Source organism: Oncorhynchus nerka, linkage group LG10 (assembly GCF_034236695.1).
Source record: "Oncorhynchus nerka isolate Pitt River linkage group LG10, Oner_Uvic_2.0, whole genome shotgun sequence".
NCBI classification, from domain to species: Eukaryota; Metazoa; Chordata; class Actinopteri; order Salmoniformes; family Salmonidae; genus Oncorhynchus; species Oncorhynchus nerka.
In genome coordinates this window covers 29,707,760-29,726,921 of record NC_088405.1, presented here as the reverse complement: position 1 = coordinate 29,726,921, position 19,162 = coordinate 29,707,760, and the positions used below count along the sequence as shown (strand labels likewise).

The window sequence follows — 19,162 nt, the reverse complement described above, 5'->3', positions numbered from 1 at the left end:
AGCATTGGGGAAAGTAGTGCTATGTGTTAACTGTAGAGGAGCTCATTGGGCTGGGAATCAGAAATATCCTGTGCGAGAGAGGCAGGTTGAGGTTTCCAGGGTTAGAGTAGTGCAGAAGTTGTCATATGCTGAGGCAGTGAAGAAAGTAGAGGAAGATGGGTCAAGGATACAGTATATCTGTGCCAGTACAGAGGGATAGGCCAACAAGTGAAAAATGTTTCTGTTAGATTGGAGTTTTAGCATTTATAGCAATGGTTATCAACGGTACTCCAGGGATGGAACGTAAGTCACAGGAAATAGAGGTTGTGGTGGCAGCTGCATAGAGGTATTTGGGTGTGCGAGACTTGACATCAGAAGAGTTGCAGGGTGTGTTAAGTAGGTGGTGTCCCATCCTTTCAGGTTGTTGGCCTACCCTAGGACTAAATATATTTGAATAGTGGAGTAGGTGGTGTTATTTGTATTTGTTTGTGAGTGTAGTGTTAGATGGTAGGGTATTTGTTTATTTATTTATATTTTCAAGCAAAGTATAAGGGAGTTCTACTCCAGTCCAGGAGGTGGCGGGGTTGCAACATTTATTGGTTGCCAACCGCCGTTAAACCTCATCGAAGAAGAGGAAGTGCTGATGACGGGAGACTAGTACATATGTTAATAACAGCGCTGGTGACGAGAACTGAACGTCGACCGATTATCTGGTAAGAAAGAAATATAAACACTAGAAACATTTCTCAGCAAAAATGATCAGTGCACATTCTCTCCGTGTGTATACAAATGTATATTATGTCAACATCGAATAGTGTTATTTTTCACATACATTCTGATGTGTGTACATTGCGCTATTTATTTGTGGTCGTGTCTAAGCTTAAAGTCCCACTTAATTCGTTTCGGATGCATTCAATTATTCCTTTGCACAAATTGTGGTGACAACTGGTTTAAATTATATAGAGTAGGCTACACTATAATATGAAACGTAAGCGCTGTTTCAATGCTAATGGATGGACCTGTGGAAACTATTATTAAGTGTGCACGGGCCAGGAGTTTTTCCTGACCAAACAAAACAACTGGCACAATGGGGAGTATGATGTACACCAGTGGCCACCGCTTGGTCTTGATGAGCTACAGTGCTGGCTTTTGTTCCTGCCCAGCTCTAACCCAACAATGGTTTCAAGCAGGTTTTTTGGTGGTGACTAGTTCATCTACCCAGAATGTCCTTAATATTAGACACTGGGTAAATCAGGACACCTCAATTTCAAGATTGATATTTAAACTATGTGGCCATCCCCATGAGCCCATGTGTAACACAAACCTCTTTAAACCTCTTTAGTATAAGGTCTTTAAATCGCTTTACCTGTCTTACCATCTCTCTCTCCCGGGCCTCTCTGGCAGACATGTTGCCTGTGTTGGTGGTCCATGGGGGAGCGGGGTTCATCCCTAAAGAGCGTGTGCAGCTGTCTTGTGCTGGGGTCCAGGCTGCAGTCAGGGGGGGATACTCCAAACTCCAGGGGCAGGGCAGTGCCATGGATGCTGTGGTGGAGGCCGTCACTCTGCTGGAGAATGACCACCACTACAACGCAGGTAAACACACACCCATGACTAGGGCCTGGAGTCTTTCCTAGCCAGGTCACATGGCCAGAGAAAAACCACCTGGCCCCTCTGAGATCAGCAATAAGGGTCAGATAAGGTAAATAGCTCCACCTATATTTACTTGGTACATGGTTCCATGGTAATAATTACGCAATATTAACATGGAATTACCAAATAATTATTCATTTATCTTGTACTTGTTTGTTGTTGTTGTAAACACCAGTAGAAACTGTACCATAAATGAAGTGCTACCAGATTTTACTGTCAATGACACTAACCTGGATAAAGAAAGGTTGATAAAGAATATCACATTTTATTGGTCACATAAAATGCCGGGGTGGCAGGGTAGCCTAGTGGTTAGAGCGTTGGACTAGTAACTGAAAGGTTGCAAGTTCATATCCCCGAGTTGACAAGGTACAAATCTGTCGTTCTGCCTCTGAACCCACTGTTCCTAGGCAGTCATTGAAAATAAGAATTTGTTCTTAACTGACTTGCCTAGTTAAATAAAGGTACAAATTAAAATAAACATACACGTGTTTAGCAGATGTTATTGCGGGTGTAGCAAAATGCGTGTGCTTTTAACATATACTCAAAATACACACATCTAAGTAAAGAATAGATAAACATATATATCAGAGCGGGATTGGACGAGGATAGTGGCATAGTATAGAGTACAGTATACAATTGAACCCGGAAGTTTACATACACTTAAGTTGGAGTCATTTTAAACTCATTTTTCAACCACTCCACACATGTATTGTTATTAACAAACTATAGTTGCATGACAAGTAATTTTTCCAACAATTGTTTACAGACAGATTATTTAATTTATAATTCACTGTATCATAATTCCAGTGGGTCAGAAGTTTACATACACTAAGTTGACTGTGCCTTTAAACAGCTTGGGAAATTCCAGAAAATGATGTCATGGCTTTAGAAGCTTCTGATAGGATAGTTGACATCATTTGAGTCAATTGTAGGTGTACCTGTGGATGTTTTTCAAGGCCAACCTTCAAACTTAGTGCCTCTTTGCTTGACATCATGGGAAAATCTAAAGAAATCATCCAAGATCTCAGAAAAACAATTGTAGACCTCCACAAGTCTGGTTCATCCTTCGGCGCAATTTCCAAACGCCTGTAGGTACCACGTTCATCTGTACAAACAATAGTACCTAAGTATAAACACCATGGGACCACACAGCCGTCATACCGCTCAGGAAGGAGACGCGTTCTGTCTCTTAGAGATGAACGTACTTTGTTGCAAAAACTGCAAATCAATTGCAGAACAACAGCAAAGGACCTTGTGAAGATGCTGGAGGAAACGGATAGAAAATCATTTATATTCACAGCAAAACGAGTCCTATATCGACATAACCTGAATGGCCGCTCAACAAGGAAGAAGCCACTGCTCCAAAACCGCCATAAAAAAAGCCAGACTACGGTTTGCAACTGCACATGGGGACAAAGATCGTACTTTTTGGAGAAATGTCCTCTGGTTTGATGAAACAAAAATATAACTTTTGGCCATAATGACCATCATTATGTTTGGAGGAAAAAGGGGGAGGCTTGCAAGTCGAAGAACACCATCCCAAACATGAAGCAGGGGGTGGTAGCATCATGTTGTGGGGGTGCTTTGCTGCAGGAGGGACTTGTTGTCGCGAGAATTTTCAATCCCAATGATAATAACTGACAATCAATAGCTCTGACCAATCCCCGGGATCTGTAAGACCATGGGTTTAATAATAATTAGTCAAAGACTCAGTTTATGCAAAAATGTCGTTCTCTGAATAAACTGTACTAAAGTCCATTATACAAAGACATCCATTTTATAGCTGCGCACATACTTCCACACAAACAGTATGTATCCTACGCACATACTTCCACACAAACAGTATGTATCCTACGCACATACTTCCACACAAACAGTATGTATCCTACGCACATACTTCCACACAAACAGCATGTATCCTACGCACATACTTCCACACAAACAGTATGTATCCTACGCACATACTTCCACACAAACAGTATGTATCCTACGCACATACTTCCACACAAACAGTATGTATCCTACGCACATACTTCCACACAAACAGCATGTATCCTACGCACATACTTCCACACAAACAGCATGTATCCTACGCACATACTTCCACACAAACAGTATGTATCCTATGCACATACTTCCACACAAACAGTATGTATCCTACGCACATACTTCCACACAAACAGCATGTATCCTACGCACATACTTCCACACAAACAGCATGTATCCTATGCACATACTTCCACACAAACAGTATGTATCCTATGCACATACTTCCACACAAACCGCATGTATCCTATGCACATACTTCCACACAAACAGCATGTATCCTACGCACATACTTCCACACAAACAGCATGTATCCTACGCACATACTTCCACACAAACAGCATGTATCCTACGCACATACTTCCACACAAACAGTATGTATCCTACGCACATACTTCCACACAAACAGCATGTATCCTATGCACATACTTCCAAACGAAACAGTATGTATCCTACGCACATACTTCCACACAAACAGTATGTATCCTACGCACATACTTCCACACAAACAGTATGTATCCTACGCACATACTTCCACACAAACAGTATGTATCCTATGCACATACTTCCACACAAACAGCATGTATCCTACGCACATACTTCCACACAAACAGCATGTATCCTACGCACATACTTCCACACAAACAGCATGTATCCTACGCACATACTTCCACACAAACAGCATGTATCCTATGCACATACTTCCACACAAACAGTATGTATCCTACGCACATACTTCCACACAAACAGTATGTATCCTACGCACATACTTCCACACAAACAGTATGTATCCTACGCACATACTTCCACACAAACAGCATGTATCCTACGCACATACTTCCACACAAACAGCATGTATCCTACGCACATACTTCCACACAAACAGCATGTATCCTATGCACATACTTCCACACAAACAGCATGTATCCTATGCACATACTTCCACACAAACAGCATGTATCCTATGCACATACTTCCACACAAACCGCATGTATCCTATGCACATACTTCCACACAAACAGCATGTATCCTATGCACATACTTCCACACAAACAGCATGTATCCTATGCACATACTTCCACACAAACCGCATGTATCCTACGCACATACTTCCACACAAACCGCATGTATCCTATGCACATACTTCCACACAAACCGCATGTATCCTATGCACATACTTCCACACAAACAGCATGTATCCTATGCACATACTTCCACACAAACCGCATGTATCCTATGCACATACTTCCACACAAACCGCATGTATCCTATGCACATACTTCCACACAAACCGCATGTATCCTACGCACATACTTCCACACAAACAGCATGTATCCTATGCACATACTTCCACACAAACAGCATGTATCCTATGCACATACTTCCACACAAACAGTAGGTGAGTTTTATCTCTATAGTTCTCACCACTGTGGATCACGGCCCAGCCGACAGTTCCATTCCCCTGAGATTAGGGAAACCTTGAGAAATACTCCCTATGCTCTCATAGGTTCCTCAGAGGCCTAGCCAGGTCGGTTCAAACACAGGTTAACTGTTCTCGGTAATCTTTCTTCGGCCCCCACATACAAGATTCCACTATTCAGATACATTGTTTAACCTAATTCCCATTTTAAATTATAATCTGATGATGTGTGTTGTTTATGATTCTAATCAATTTCATACAGTTAAAAGGTTTCGGAGTGGAATTATTTCATCATTATCTTTCAACATTTAAATAATTGTATCACTGGTGCACTTCACAAAATTAGATGGCATCACGAGGAAAGAAAATGATGTGTATATATTGAAGCAACATCTGAAGACATCAGTCAGGAAGTTAAAGCATGGTTGCAAATAGGTCTTCCAAATGGACAATGACCCCAAGCATACTTCCAAAGTTGTGGCAAAATGGCTTAAGGACATCAAAGTCAAGGTATTGGAGTGGCCATCACAAAGCCCTGACCTCAATCCCAAAGAAAATTTGTGGGCAGAACTGAAAAAGCGTGTGCGAGCAAGGAGGCCTACAAACATGACTCGGTTACACCAGCTCTGTCAGGAGGAATGGGACAAAATTCACCCAACTTATTGTGGGAAGCTTGTGGAAGGCTACCCGAAACGTTCAACCCAAGTTAAACAATTAAAATGCAATGCTACCAAATACTAATTAAGTGTATGTAAACTTCTGACCCACTGGAAATGTGATGAAAGAAATAAAAGCTGAAATAAATGTCTCTCTACTATTATTCTGACATTTCACATTCTTAAAATCAAGCGGTGATCCTAACTGACCTAAAACAGGGAATTTTTACGTCGATTAAATGTCAGGAATGATGAAAAACTGAGCTGGGTGATGCAATATTTACAAACAATTAAAGTGACTAAGAGTACAGTTTATATATGAGATGAGTAATGCAAGATACAGAGACATTATTAAAGTGGCTAGTGTTTCATTTCCTTAGTGGCCAGTGATTCCTATTCTATATCTATAGGCAGCATCCTCTGACGTGCTGGAGATGACTGTTTAACACTCAGTGGTGGAGTATAGAATACAGTACATGAAATGGGTGATTCAATATGTAAACACAATTTAAAAGTGACTAAGATACTGTAGAATAGTGTGGAGTGTATATTATACATATGAGATGAGTAATGCTAGATACAGAACATTATTAAAATGGCTATTGATCCATTTCTAAAAGTGTCCAGTGATTCCTAATCTATGTCTATAGGCAGCTGTCCCTGATGTGCTAGTGATGGCTGTTTAGCAATCTGATGGCCTTGAGATAGAAACTGGATGATAACGGGTTAAACAGGCAGTGGCTCGGGTGGTTCATGTCCTTGATGATCTTTTTGGCCACCCTATAGCATCGGGTGCTGTTGGGGTCTAGGAGGGCGGGAAGTTTGCCCCCGGTAATGCGTTGGGCAGACCGTACCACCCTCTGGAGAGCTTTGCGTTTGTGATACAGCCGACAGGATGCTCTCAATTGTGCATCTGTAAAAGATTAAGTGTTTTAGGTGTTAAGCCACATTTCTTCAGCCTCCTAAGGTTGAAGAGGCGTTGTTGCGCCTTCTTCATCACACTGTCTGTTTGGGTGGACCATTTCAGTTTGTCAGTGATGTGTATGCAGAGGAACTTGAAGCTTTCCACCATCTTCGCTGCGGTCCCATCAATGTGAATAGGGGGGTGCGCCCTCTGCTCTTTCCTGAAGTCCATGACCATCTCCTTAGTTTTGTTGACATTGAGTGAGAGGTTATTTTTCTGGCACCACACTCCCAGAGCCCTCACCTCCTCCTTGTAGGCTGTCTCATCGTTGTTGGTAATCAAGCCTAATACTGTTGTGTCATCTGCAAACTTGAGGATTGAGTTGGAGGTGTGCTTGGCCATGCAGTCATGGGTGAACCGGGAGTACAGGAGTGGGCTGAGCACGCACCCTTGTGAGGCCCCGGTTTTGAGGATCAGCGAAGAGGTGTTGTTTCCTACCTTCACCACCTGGGGGTGACCCGTCAGCAAGTCCAGGACCCAGTTGCACAGTGCGGGCTTCAGAACGAGAGCCTCGAGCTTGATGATGAGCTTGGAGGGTACTATGGTGTTGAATGCTTAGCTATAGTCAATTAACAGCATTCTTACATAGGTATGCCTCTTGTCCAGACAGGACAGGGCAGTGTGCAGTGTTGTGGTGATTGCATCGTCTGTGGATCTATTGGGGGCTGTAAGCAAATTGAAGAGGTTCTAGGGTGACAGGTAAGGTGGAGGTGATATGATCCTTGACTCTCAAAGCACTTCATGATGACAGAGGTGAGTGCTACGGGACGATAGTCATTTAGTTCAATTTCCTTTTCTTTCTTAGATACAGGGACAATGGTGGCCATCTTGAAGCATGTGGGGCCAACAGACTGGGATAGGGAGAGACTGAATATATCTGTGAACACTCCAGCCAGCTGGTCTGCGCATGCTCTGAGGACACGGCTAGGGATACCATCTGGGCCGGCAGCCTTGTGAGGGTTAACATGCTTAAAGGTCTTATGTCGGCCACGCCTAAGGAGAACCCACAGTTCTTGGTAGCGGGTCGTGTCGGTGGCACTGTATTATCCTCAAAGCGAGCAAAGAAGGTGTTCAGCCTGTCCGGAAGCAAGACGTCGGTGTCCGCAACGTGGCTGGTTTTCCTTTTATAATCCTTGATTGTCTGTAGATCCTGCCACATGCGTCTCGTGTCTGAGCCGTTGAACCGGGACTCAACTTTGTCCCTATACCGAGGTGTAGCCTGCTTGATTGCTTTGTGGAGAGAATAACTACACTGTGGGTATTCTTCAATATTCCCAGTCTTCTTGCGGTGGTTCGTGCTTTCAGTTTTGCGCGAATGCTGCGATTTATCCACAGTTTCTGGTTGGGGTAGGTTTTAATAGTCACAGTGGATACAACATCTCCTATGCACTTCTTGACAAACTCATTCACCATATCGGTATATTTGCCGATGTTATTTTCTGAAGCTATTCTGAACATATCCCAGTCTGCGTGGTCAAAACATTCTTGAAGCGTGGATTCCGATTTGTCAGACCAGCATTGAATAGGCCTCACCACGGGTGCTTCCTGTTTGAGTTTCTGCCTATAGGAGGGGAGGAGCAAGATGGAATCATGGTCTGATTTGCCGAATGGAGGGTGGGGGAGGACCTTATATGCATTCTGGAAGGTAGTATGGCAATGGTCGAGGGTTTTAGCAGCGCGAGTACAGCAATCAATATGTTGATAGAATTTAGGGAACCTTTTTCTTCATATTTGCTTTGTTAAAATCCCCAGCTACAATAAATGCACCCTCAGGATATGTGGTTTCCAGTTTGCATATTTTATTATCCAGAGATTGGACATTAGCGAGTAAAATACTCGGGTGTGGTGGATGGTGTGCACGCATCCTGAGTCGGACTAGAAGACCGCCTCGAGTACCTCTCCTTCGCCGGCGTTGTTTTGGGGTGGCCTCTGGAATAAGTTTGATTGCTCTCGGGAGAATAATCTGCTCCAGGGAAGTTGTAATCTTGGTCGTAATGATGGTAGTTCTGGTGAGTTACCGCCACTCTAATATCCAGTAGTTCTTCCCGGCTGTATGTAATTTCACAACAATTCCTGAGCTAATAAAGTAAACGATAGTACATAAACAAACAAAATACTGCAGAGTTGCTGAAGAGCTCGTCGCGATGCTGCCATCTCCGTCGGCGCCATAATCTGAAGACATGTCTCTGTGTCCTCTTGTATCTTTGCATGCATCAGGCCTAGGCTCGGTGTTGAACGCTAAGGGTGAGGTGGAGATGGACGCCATCGTGATGGACGGGAGAAATCTGGCCAGCGGAGCTGTCTCTGCGGTCAGAAAAGTGGCCAATCCTGTCCAACTGGCCAGACTGGTCATGGACAAGGTACTGTACACACAGGCACACACACTTTGCTTAGACAAAGTGTTGATCATACAGCAGTTCAGGGTGTTTGGTATTTTATTAGGATCCCCATTAGCTGTTGCAAAAGAAGCAGCTACTATTCCTGGGGTCCACATGAAACATGATAGTGACATAATACAGAATATTAATGGACAAGGACAGAACTACATCAAAAAAGTTTTTTTTTTTAATCTAAAAGCACATGTAGCCTACATATCAATGCATACACAGAAACTATCTAGGTCAAATAGGGGAGATGCATTGCGCCGCCAGGTGTTGCGTCATCTGTTTATTGAAACCCGGCGCACTTTCCCACAGCGCTCTCTCACGCGTAAGTAAGTGAGGTACAGTATATTCTCTACATATTGAACATGGTTCCCCATTGAATGAGCCCGTTCCCCATTGCAGACGAGCCATCTGTGTCTGACTGGAGAGGGTGCCAGTCAGTTTGCCCGGTCGATGGGTGTACCCGAGGTGCCAGAGGAATCACTGATCACAGAGTATGCCCGTATGCGCTGGAAGAAGAACCTGGCAGCTGATGCCAACCCGGTGGAGTGCCAGATGTAAGATAAAGCATGACATGATATTTCATACCATAGAGTTGAATACATTAGGTAGATATTGAAATGGATTGTAACATGATGAGATGTATGATAGTGTGACATGATTGAACATAGCATGGTATGATAGATGTTAATGACATTTTTAATTGAAGTGTGTCTGTCATAGGGGGAAGATGGGTACGGTAGGGGCGGTGGCGGTGGATGCAGAGGGGAACATAGCCTGTGCCACCTCCACCGGTGGCATGCTGAACAAGATGGAGGGCAGGGTGGGGGACACAGCATGTATCGGTGAGACATCTGATGTTATGTCTTATGAGGTAAAGAGATGTGGAGAGGAAGTAGGAGAGAGGAGTGGGGAAATGAGGAAGAGACCTGCAGCTTTAACAGTGATCCAGAAAGCTGAGTGGCTTGGTGAACCCTGACCGCTGAGACGTGGAGGAATGTGTGGTGGTGTGGAGCCACTCACTCACGACCTGCTGGGTTAATATTTGACTATGGAGATTATTACAGCCAGCAGTCTGAACAACACACACAGCTACCTGAAACATATAGATTGCTTCATAAAAGTGCAGAGGCACAGACATACAGTACGTACACAACATATGCACATACATTTACACACATACACAGAACTGGGGTTAAACACTGCACTCCATATAATAGCGCCACCAAATGACCTGAATTGTAGTTGAGATTCCATTCAAAGTTTAAAAAAATATCAGGGAGGTTACAAGTACAAAAAAACAAACAAAGATATCCCCAACTCACCCCCCATTTCCCATCCACGAGCCTGTTTATTTTGCAGCAATGCTGCCTGTCAGCAGTAATCTTCTCAGATTGAGAGATTCAAGGGGCTATCATCGTTAAGTAACACACTAGATGCAAAGCATTGAATACACAGTATAAAATAATGCACTTTGAAATACATTTTGTAACTTTGCCCCAGAAGCATTTAACTGCAAGGGACTCCCCTGGAAATGGGAATCTGATTTAGGGAACACAGTTGGGAGTTGGGGCCAATTTTATCGTAAAACGTTTCCTCTGTGTTAAATACAGTCTGTGAACAAACTTAAAATCGATAAATTGATGGCTTGGATTATGGGATGCCAAGGTCATATTTGTCCATATTGTATTCCAGTTAAAGGGTCGTTCAGATTCAATTAGATATGTCGAACATACTTTAATAGATAGGTCAGAATATGGTGCTTTCCAAAAGCTGTTTATATACACTACATGACCAAAAGTATGTGGACAACTGCTCGTCGAACATCTCATTCCAAAATCACGGGCATTGCTACTATAATAGCCTCCTCCTCCGCAGTTGGCGTTCCAATTCTTCCTAAAGGTGTTCGATGGGGTTGAGTTCAGGGCTCTTGTGCAGGCCAGTCAAGTTCTTCCACACTGATCTCAACAAACCATTTTTCTGTATGGAACTCATTTTGTGCACTACGGCATTGTCATGCTGGAACAGGAAAGGGCCTTTCCCAAACTGTTGCCACAAAGTTGGAAGCACAGATTCTTCTAGAATGTCATTATATGGTGTAGCATTAATATTTCCCTTCACTGGAACTAAGGGGTCTAGCACGAACCATGAAAAATAGCCCCAGACCATTATTCCTCCTCCACCAAACTTTACAGTTGCCACTATGCATTGGGGCAGGTAGCGTTCTCCTGGCTTTGGCTCCAAACCCAGATTCATTGGTCAGGCTGCCAGATGAATAAACCCATTTTCATGAAGCTCCCGACGAACAGTTCTTGTGCTGACATTGTTTCCAGAGGCAGTTTGGAACTCGGTAGTGAGTGTTGACTGTAAATCAAATAATAATTGATTTAAACACACTTTTGCAAATAAGGTGTACAGTAGCCTCAACAGCACTCTATAGGGTAGCACCTTGGTGTAGCCGGAGGACAGCTAGCTTCCGTCCTGCTCTGGGTACATTGACTTCAATACAAAACCTAGGAGGCTCATGGTACTCACACCCTTCCATAGACTTATACAGTAATTATGACAACTTCCAGAGGATGTCCTCCAGCCTATCAGAGCTTTTTCAGTATGAACTGACATGTTGTCCACCCAATCAAAGGATCAGAGAATGAATCTAGTACTGAAAGCGTAAGCTACAGCTAGCTAGCACTGCAGTACTTAAAATGTTGAGTAGTTTACTCAAAGAGAGAGAACAACAGTTGAACAGTTTTGAACAAATTAATTTCTTCCAAAATGAAGAATTTCTTTTTCAGTTTCATTTACTTAGCTAGCAAATGCAGCTGTCTAGTTTAGCCTACTGAAACACCCTGCTCAAACAGGGGGATGCTATGTTAGCTAGCTGGCTATGACTTTATAACACAACACTGGAACTCTTCCCAGTCAATGTATGCTGTTGATATTACTAATTTATTGCCACCGGGGCCCACCGGTGTAACTACTTACGAACGTTATGCTGTAACATTACTGCATGGTTGTAGCGGGTTTACTAACGCATTAGTTCTATTAGCTATGACATTACTTTAGCTAATATGGTGAAAATGATGTAGGCTGTGTGTGGCGGTTTGGCTTTGATTTTTTTTCACCTGGTCACGTACAGCTGATGTGTTGTGCATTGAAGTCTGTAAACGAAGGGCAGAGGTTTCGAAGAGGAGAGCGCATAGATGTGAGAAGGAATACAACGTGGCTGCTATGAAAGTGAACGGTGTTTATGCGTGATCAGGGGTGTATTTATTTTGTCAATTCTGAGAAATGTTTCTTAAACTGAAGCGTACAGAACAAAACTGGGATAAACATACCTGAATTTGTCCAATGTAAACTCTTGTTTGCAACTGTTGGACTAATGATTACACCCTATATCAGCTCGATGCAGGCAAGAGTGTGCAAGGCGGTATTGCATGTCACTGTCTATGTGTCACTGTCTGTCACCTCAAATGTGTCTCTCGACCTGTGTGCACCTACGTTGTAAACTTTTATTCATAGGCTAGGTTGTAGCAACCTCATGATGGGAATAGGGGAAATTCAAGTATCATTTAGTAGCCTAAACCTATCGCTGTAACATTGAAGTGGGTGAATAGAATATGAATGAGAGTCATCCAATATGCGGTAATACAAATAAGGTGACTGACCACCACTGGTAGAGATGGAGTCTTACATTGGGTCTTGAGAGGCACTAGTGCTGATTTGGTTAGATAAATTCAGCTTCATCAAAATCTGTCAAATTAATCTATGGTCATCAATGCGTTTGGAAGCGATTGAGATGCATTGTCTAGATATAGTAAAATATCATCCGTGTACAATGAGATGAAGTGATCAGTAGATTTGATGGAAATTGGTGTTATTTCCTATAATTTGGCATATTGCCTCAGCCAGGGGTTGCATGGATAATACGATAAGCACAGGTGAGATTGGATTGCCTTGTCTGTTATTTCTAGTGATTTTGAAAGGAGAAGAGTGGATATTGCCTGTTAGAACTATGGCTAGGGATCGGCATATATTACTTGAATCATATTAATGAAATTGGCGCCAATTCCCATATGTTCCAAGACCGACCAGAGATACAGTGCCTTCAGAAAGTTTTCATACCCCTTGACGTTTTCCACATTTTGTTACGTTACAGCCTTATTCTAAAATGGATGACATGCCCCCCCCCCCCCTCATCAATCTACACACAGTACCCCATAACGACGAAGCAAAAACAGGTTTTTAGAAATGTTTGCTAATTTGTAAAAAATAAAACAAACTGAAATATCTAATTTACATAAGTTTTCAGAACCTTTACTCAGTACTTTGTTGAAGCACCTTTGGCAGCTATATTACAGCATTGAGCCTTGGGTATGACGCTACATGCTTGGTACACCTGTATTTGGGGTTTCTTCCATTCTTCTCTACAGATCCTCTCAAGCTCTGTCAGGTTGGATGTGGAGCGTTGCTGCACAGCTAATTTCAGGTATCTCCAGAGATGTTCGATTGGGTTCAATTCCAGGCTCTGTCTGGGTTCAATTCCAGGCTCTGTCTGGGCCACTCAAGGACATTCAGAGACTTGTCCCAAAGCCATTCCTGCATTGTCTTGGCTGTGTGCTTAGGGTCGTTGTACTGTTTGAAGGTGAACATTCGCCCCAGTCTGAGGTCATGAGTGCTCTGGAGCGGTTTTTCATCAAGGATCTCTCTCTACTTTGCTCCGTTCATCTTTGCCTCGATCTCCCAGTCCCTGCTACTGAAAAACATCCCCACAGCATGAATCTGCCACTATGCTCCACCGTAGGGATGGTGCCAGGTTTCTTCCAGATGTGATGCTTGGCATTCAGGCCAAAACGTTCAATCTTTGGTTTTATCAGAATCTTGTTTCTCATGGTCTGAGAGTGATTAGGTGCCTTTTGGAAAGCTCCAAGCGGGTTGTCATGTGCCTTTTACTGAGGAGTGGCTTCCGTCTGGCCATTCTACTATGAAGGCCTGATTGATGGAGTGCTCCAGAGATGTTTTTCCTTCATAAAGGTTCTCTCATCTCCACAAAGGAACTCTAGAGCTCTGTCAGAGTTACTATCAGGTTCTTGGTCACCTCCCTGACCAAGGCCCTTCTCCCCTGATTGCTCAGTTTGGCCAGGCGGCCAGCTTTAGGAAGAGTTTTGGTGGTTCCAAACTTCTTCCATTTAAGAATGATGGAGGCCACTCTGTTCTTAGGGATCTTCAATGCTACAGACAGATCTTTGCCTCGTCACAATCCTGTCTCTGAGCTCTATGGATAATTCCTTCCACCTCATGGCTTGGTTCTTGCTCTGACATGCACTGTCAACTGTGGGACCTTATATAGACAGGTGTGTGCCTTTCCAAATCATGTCCAATAAATTACATTTACCACAGGTGGACTTCAGTCAAGTTGAAGAAACATCTCAAGGATGATCAAGGGAAACAGGATGCACCCGAGTTCAATTTCGAGTCTCATTGCAAAGGGGCTGAATACTTATGTAAAAAAGGTATTTCTGTTTTTATTTTGAATACATTTGCAAAAATGTCTAAAACATAACAAAATGTGTAAAAGTCAAAGGGTCTGAATACTTTCCGAAGGCACTGTATGACCATTCTCGTCTATTAAAAGCTTTTTCTGCATCAAGAGATAATGCAGGCCAAGGAGCTGTTTCTGATGAGGCATCTAAGATATGTAGTAGTTGACGGAGGTTACCCGAGTATAAGCACTTTTTCACAATCCAGCTTTGGCCCTTGTGGACCAATTTTGGTAAGTAAACCTCGAGACGGGACGACAATGTGGTGGAAATTCACCACTAAAGACTCAAATCACAGTAAATGAAGCAATCTTTATTATCTTTACCGGAGAGGTTCACTAACTCAATACTACAAGCCTGATGAAACTCCAAAGGAGGGGGTTCTCTTTCAGTCGTATTATACTGGTTCACAAACAAGTCATATAAGCATGGTTGGTTCCTACATGTGACTGACTGATACCCCACCAGGCTTCTTACCTTGAAACTGAGATATTGTAATACTCATTTAAGTTCCAGATCATTGTTCTAGGTGTACTGACAAATTGCTTATGAGTGATACTGTGGTTTACTCCTTTGTGTAGTCAATCTGTCACTCACATGAACCCAACCAAGACAGGTCATTACAACGCAGCATTGTGCTAAACTTACGATCTGATACACACAAAGAGAATTTCCATCGCAACATAATTTTGGAAAACCGTTTAATACCTGTGTTTATCAAAGGGGGCGATAGTGAGAACACACTTTTTAAAAATAAAAGTTCAAATAGTGCTGTATTCACATTTGTCCTAAATGAATGGCGAATGGTATTAATCCTTTAGAGCAATAGTGGACCTAATTTATTAAAACATTTTGATTAAAACATTTCAAATATTCTTAATCCTATTCTTTAAATTGTATTTTGGTACAGTTGTAGATGTGAATCCAACATCTAATTTGCTCAAAAAAATTAAGGGAACACTTAAACAACACAATGTAACTCCAAGTCAATCACACTTCTGTGAAATCAAAGTGTCCACATAGGAAGCAACACTGATTGACAATACATTTCACATGCTGTTGTGCAAATGGAATAGACAACAGGTGGAAATTATAGGCAATTAGCAAGACACCCCCAATAAAGGAGTGGTTCTGCAGGTGGTGACCACAGACCACTTCTCAGTTCCTATGCTTCCTGGCTGATGTTTTGGTCCCTTTTGAATGCTGGCGGTGCTTTCACTCTAGTGGTAGCGTGGGACGGAGTCTACAACCCACACAAGCGGCTCAGGTAGTGCAGCTCATCCAGGATGGAACATCAATGCGAGCTGTGGCAAGAAGGTTTGCTGTGTCTGTCAGCGTAGTGTCCAGAGCATGGAGGCGCTACCAGGAGACAGGCCAGTACATCAGGAGACGTGGAGGAGGCCGTAAGAGGGCAACAACCTAGCAGCAGGACCGCTACCTCCGCCTTTGTGCAAGGAGGAGCACTGCCAGAGCCCTGCAAAATGACCTCCAGCAGGCCACAAATGTGTATGTGTCTGCTCAAACGGTCATAAACAGACTCCATGAGGGTGGTATGAGGGCCTGACGTCCACAGTTGGGGGTTGTGCTTACAGCCCAACACCGTGCAGGACGTTTGGCTTTTGCCAGAGAACACCAAGATTGGCAAGTTCGCCACTGGTGCCCTGTGCTCTTCACAGATGAAAGCAGGTTCACACTGAGCACATGTGACAAACGTGACAGAGTCTGGAGACGCCGTGGAGAACGTTCTGCTGCCTGCAACATCCTCCATCATGACCGGTTTGGCGGTGGGTCAGTCATGGTGTGGGGGGGGGGGGCATTTCGTTGGGGGCCGCACAGCCCTCCATGTGCTCGCCAGAAGTAGCCTGACTGCCATTAGGTACCGAGATGAGATCCTCAGACCCCTTGTGAGACCATATGCTGGTGCGGTTGGCCCTGGGTTCCTCCTAATGCAAGACAATGCTAGACCTCATGTGGCTGGAGTGTGTCAGCAGTTCCTGCAAGAGGAAGGCATTGATGCTATGGACTGGCCCGCCCGTTCCCCAGACCTGAATCCAATTGAGCACATCTGGGACATCATGTTTTGCTTTATCATGGATGCTTTAGTCCAGGTCTGGGAGGAGATCCCTCAGGAGACCATCCGCCACCTCATCAGGAGCATTCCCAGGCATTGTAGGGAGGTCATACAGGCATGTGGAGGCCACACACACTACTGAGCCTCATTTTGACTTGTTTTAAGGACATTACATCAAAGTTGGATCAGCCTGTAGTGTGGTTTTCCACTTTAATTTTGAGAGTGATTCCAAATCCAGACCTACATGGGTTGATAAATTTGATTTCCATTGATCATTTTTGTGTGATTTTGTTGTCAGCACATTCAACTATGTAAAGAAAAAAGTATTTAATAAGAATATTTCATTCATTCAGATCTAGGATGTGTTATTTTAGTGTGTTATTCTAACCACGCTGCGCTTTGGTCCTCTCTATCTCCAGACGACAACCGTTACACTCAACCAAAACCAAAGTTAAAGAATAGGACATAATCTAATCAAACTTTAAATTCCCTTTTAAATTAAGTTTGATTTGATTTAGTCCTATTCTTTAACTTGGATTTTTGGAGGAGATGTTGATGTAAATCCAACATCTAATTATTAACTTGAAGATTACATTAGAAATCAGGCCTAGGGTTTCAAGCTTTGGTAATTTGTTGTCTATTGATAGCTGAACCCTGGGTTGAATTGAAACAATAGCTGTTGATGACTTTGCAGATGCTATGTAGGCCTAAATAACCATCATTGATGATGTATTGTTGCAGTTCATCTCTCAATAATTATTCTCCCTGAAGGCACATTGCTAGTAGTCAGTTACAAATATAAAAGCTAAGCCGGGCTTGGTTAAAACCCTAGATAGGATACCAAATGAATAGTTGTAGATCAACTCTTCAGTAGGACGTGCTGCCCAGCCTAGTGTTGTTTTTTTGTTTCATTCTAATGGTGTGTATAATGTTGAAGATCTGACATTGTTTCAAAGGTCAAATTCAACATTTTATACAAGGTTTGTCTATGTTGAAAATTGGTATCATAATTCTGTGGTTGAAATGTCAATTTTCTCAATACAGTTTATGTTGATTACTTTTTTCAAATCCAATGTATTTTCCATATAGATACAATATTTTTCCATATTACATTTTTTCCCCTCTCTTTTTTGGAAACTCACCTGACACCCAAGGGGAGAGCACCAAAAAAGGTTACTGTCTGACTGGCTTGTCAAGAAAATACCTTTAAAGGTGCAGGGCATTTTTTTTATACTCTGTTTTTTTACAACTTTTCTTTTTGGTACCTGTAAAGAGCATTCTGTAAATGTAGTCTATTCTATTGTTTACCTCGCCATCGAGTGGCTCAAAGTGGAAACTGCACCCTCAGACAACCAGGTATGTTACAGCTATGCCACGCTATCAAGGCTAGAAAAGGTTTCCACACCACTTCTACTAATCCAGTTGTCAGATTGGTAATTCATTACGGAAGACTGATTTTTCAAGTATTCCAACAGGCTTTAAAACCACATGAAAGTCAATACATGTAGCAGATGTTTCCCTCTTCTAGTGTGTGAAAAGCAGTGTGTATGTGTTTCAGGATGTGGGGGTTATGCTGATAACAGGGTTGGAGCAGTGTCCCCGACGGGCGAGGGTGAAGCCATCATGAAGGTCACTCTGGCTAGACTCATCCTGTTCCACATGGAGCAAGGTAACACACACGATTTATGGGGGAAAAAACAACGATTGATTGCATGTCAATCTTCAGTAACTCCATCCATTTATAACCTCATCCATGCATCAATCCATCCATTTATCCTCCCTCCCTGGTGTGTCCCCTGCAGGGCGCAGCGCGGAGGCAGCAGCAGACGAGGCCCTGGCCTATATGAAGGACAGGGTGGGAGGTCTGGGGGGAGTGGTGGTGGTAGACCCCCAGGGTGAATGGTCTGTTCGCTTCAGCAGCTTGCAGATGGCCTGGGCTGCAGCCCAGCAACAAACACTCCACTATGGCCTGTACACTGGAGAACACTTCACACAGAACATAGACGACCCCTACTAACACTTCACGTCCACGTATGTGTTGAGAGAGAGTCTAAAAGAAACCCTACTAACAAGCATAGGTAAACAATCCATAGAACGCACTGAATTGAATCCACTAGACTCTTACCATAACTGTGTTTTTAGCAATCAGTATTATTTCCATTTTGTCTAATCCTCAGATCAATGCTCATATCTAGAGCCAGTATTTGGAAAGTGTTGATCAATTGCCAAATGTAACTATGAAGGAATAAAGTGTGTTTTAAAAACAAACAGGCTGTCCTTTCTGAGGGGTTGTCAGTGCCTCATTTGGAGTCCTTAACAGCCATGGTTGGTCATGACATGCATAAATACTAGCAGAGAGTTACACACAAAGTTGACACGTGGAGTGTGTGTCCCTTACATGTACTGTGGCCTGCTGGCAAAGGTCATGTGCCACTCGGTTTACTCCACTAGA

General features: G+C 43.1%; 1 protein-coding gene across 1 annotated transcript; it reads left to right on the top strand.

Annotated features, from left to right (window-relative positions):
• The first annotated feature begins 597 nt into the window (after window positions 1-597).
• Window positions 598-18,978, top strand: asrgl1 (asparaginase and isoaspartyl peptidase 1). The gene is made up of 7 exons (XM_029669429.2): window positions 598-692; window positions 1,384-1,572; window positions 8,933-9,075; window positions 9,502-9,656; window positions 9,823-9,944; window positions 18,269-18,379; window positions 18,513-18,978. The coding sequence occupies exons 2-7, from the start codon at window positions 1,386-1,388 to the stop codon at window positions 18,725-18,727; spliced, it is 933 nt and encodes a 310-aa protein (XP_029525289.1). The 5' UTR covers window positions 598-692; window positions 1,384-1,385; the 3' UTR covers window positions 18,728-18,978.
• Window positions 18,979-19,162: the final 184 nt, after the last annotated feature.

Bases quoted from the DNA above. Each gene is read 5' to 3' on its own strand.
- asrgl1 (XM_029669429.2), top strand. From the start codon at position 1,386: ATGTTGCCTGTGTTGGTGGTCCATGGGGGAGCGGGGTTCATCCCTAAA. The intron at 9,076-9,501 runs GTACTGTACACA...TCCCCATTGCAG, and splicing joins CCAGACTGGTCATGGACAAG to ACGAGCCATCTGTGTCTGAC. The intron at 18,380-18,512 runs GTAACACACACG...TGTCCCCTGCAG, and splicing joins CCTGTTCCACATGGAGCAAG to GGCGCAGCGCGGAGGCAGCA.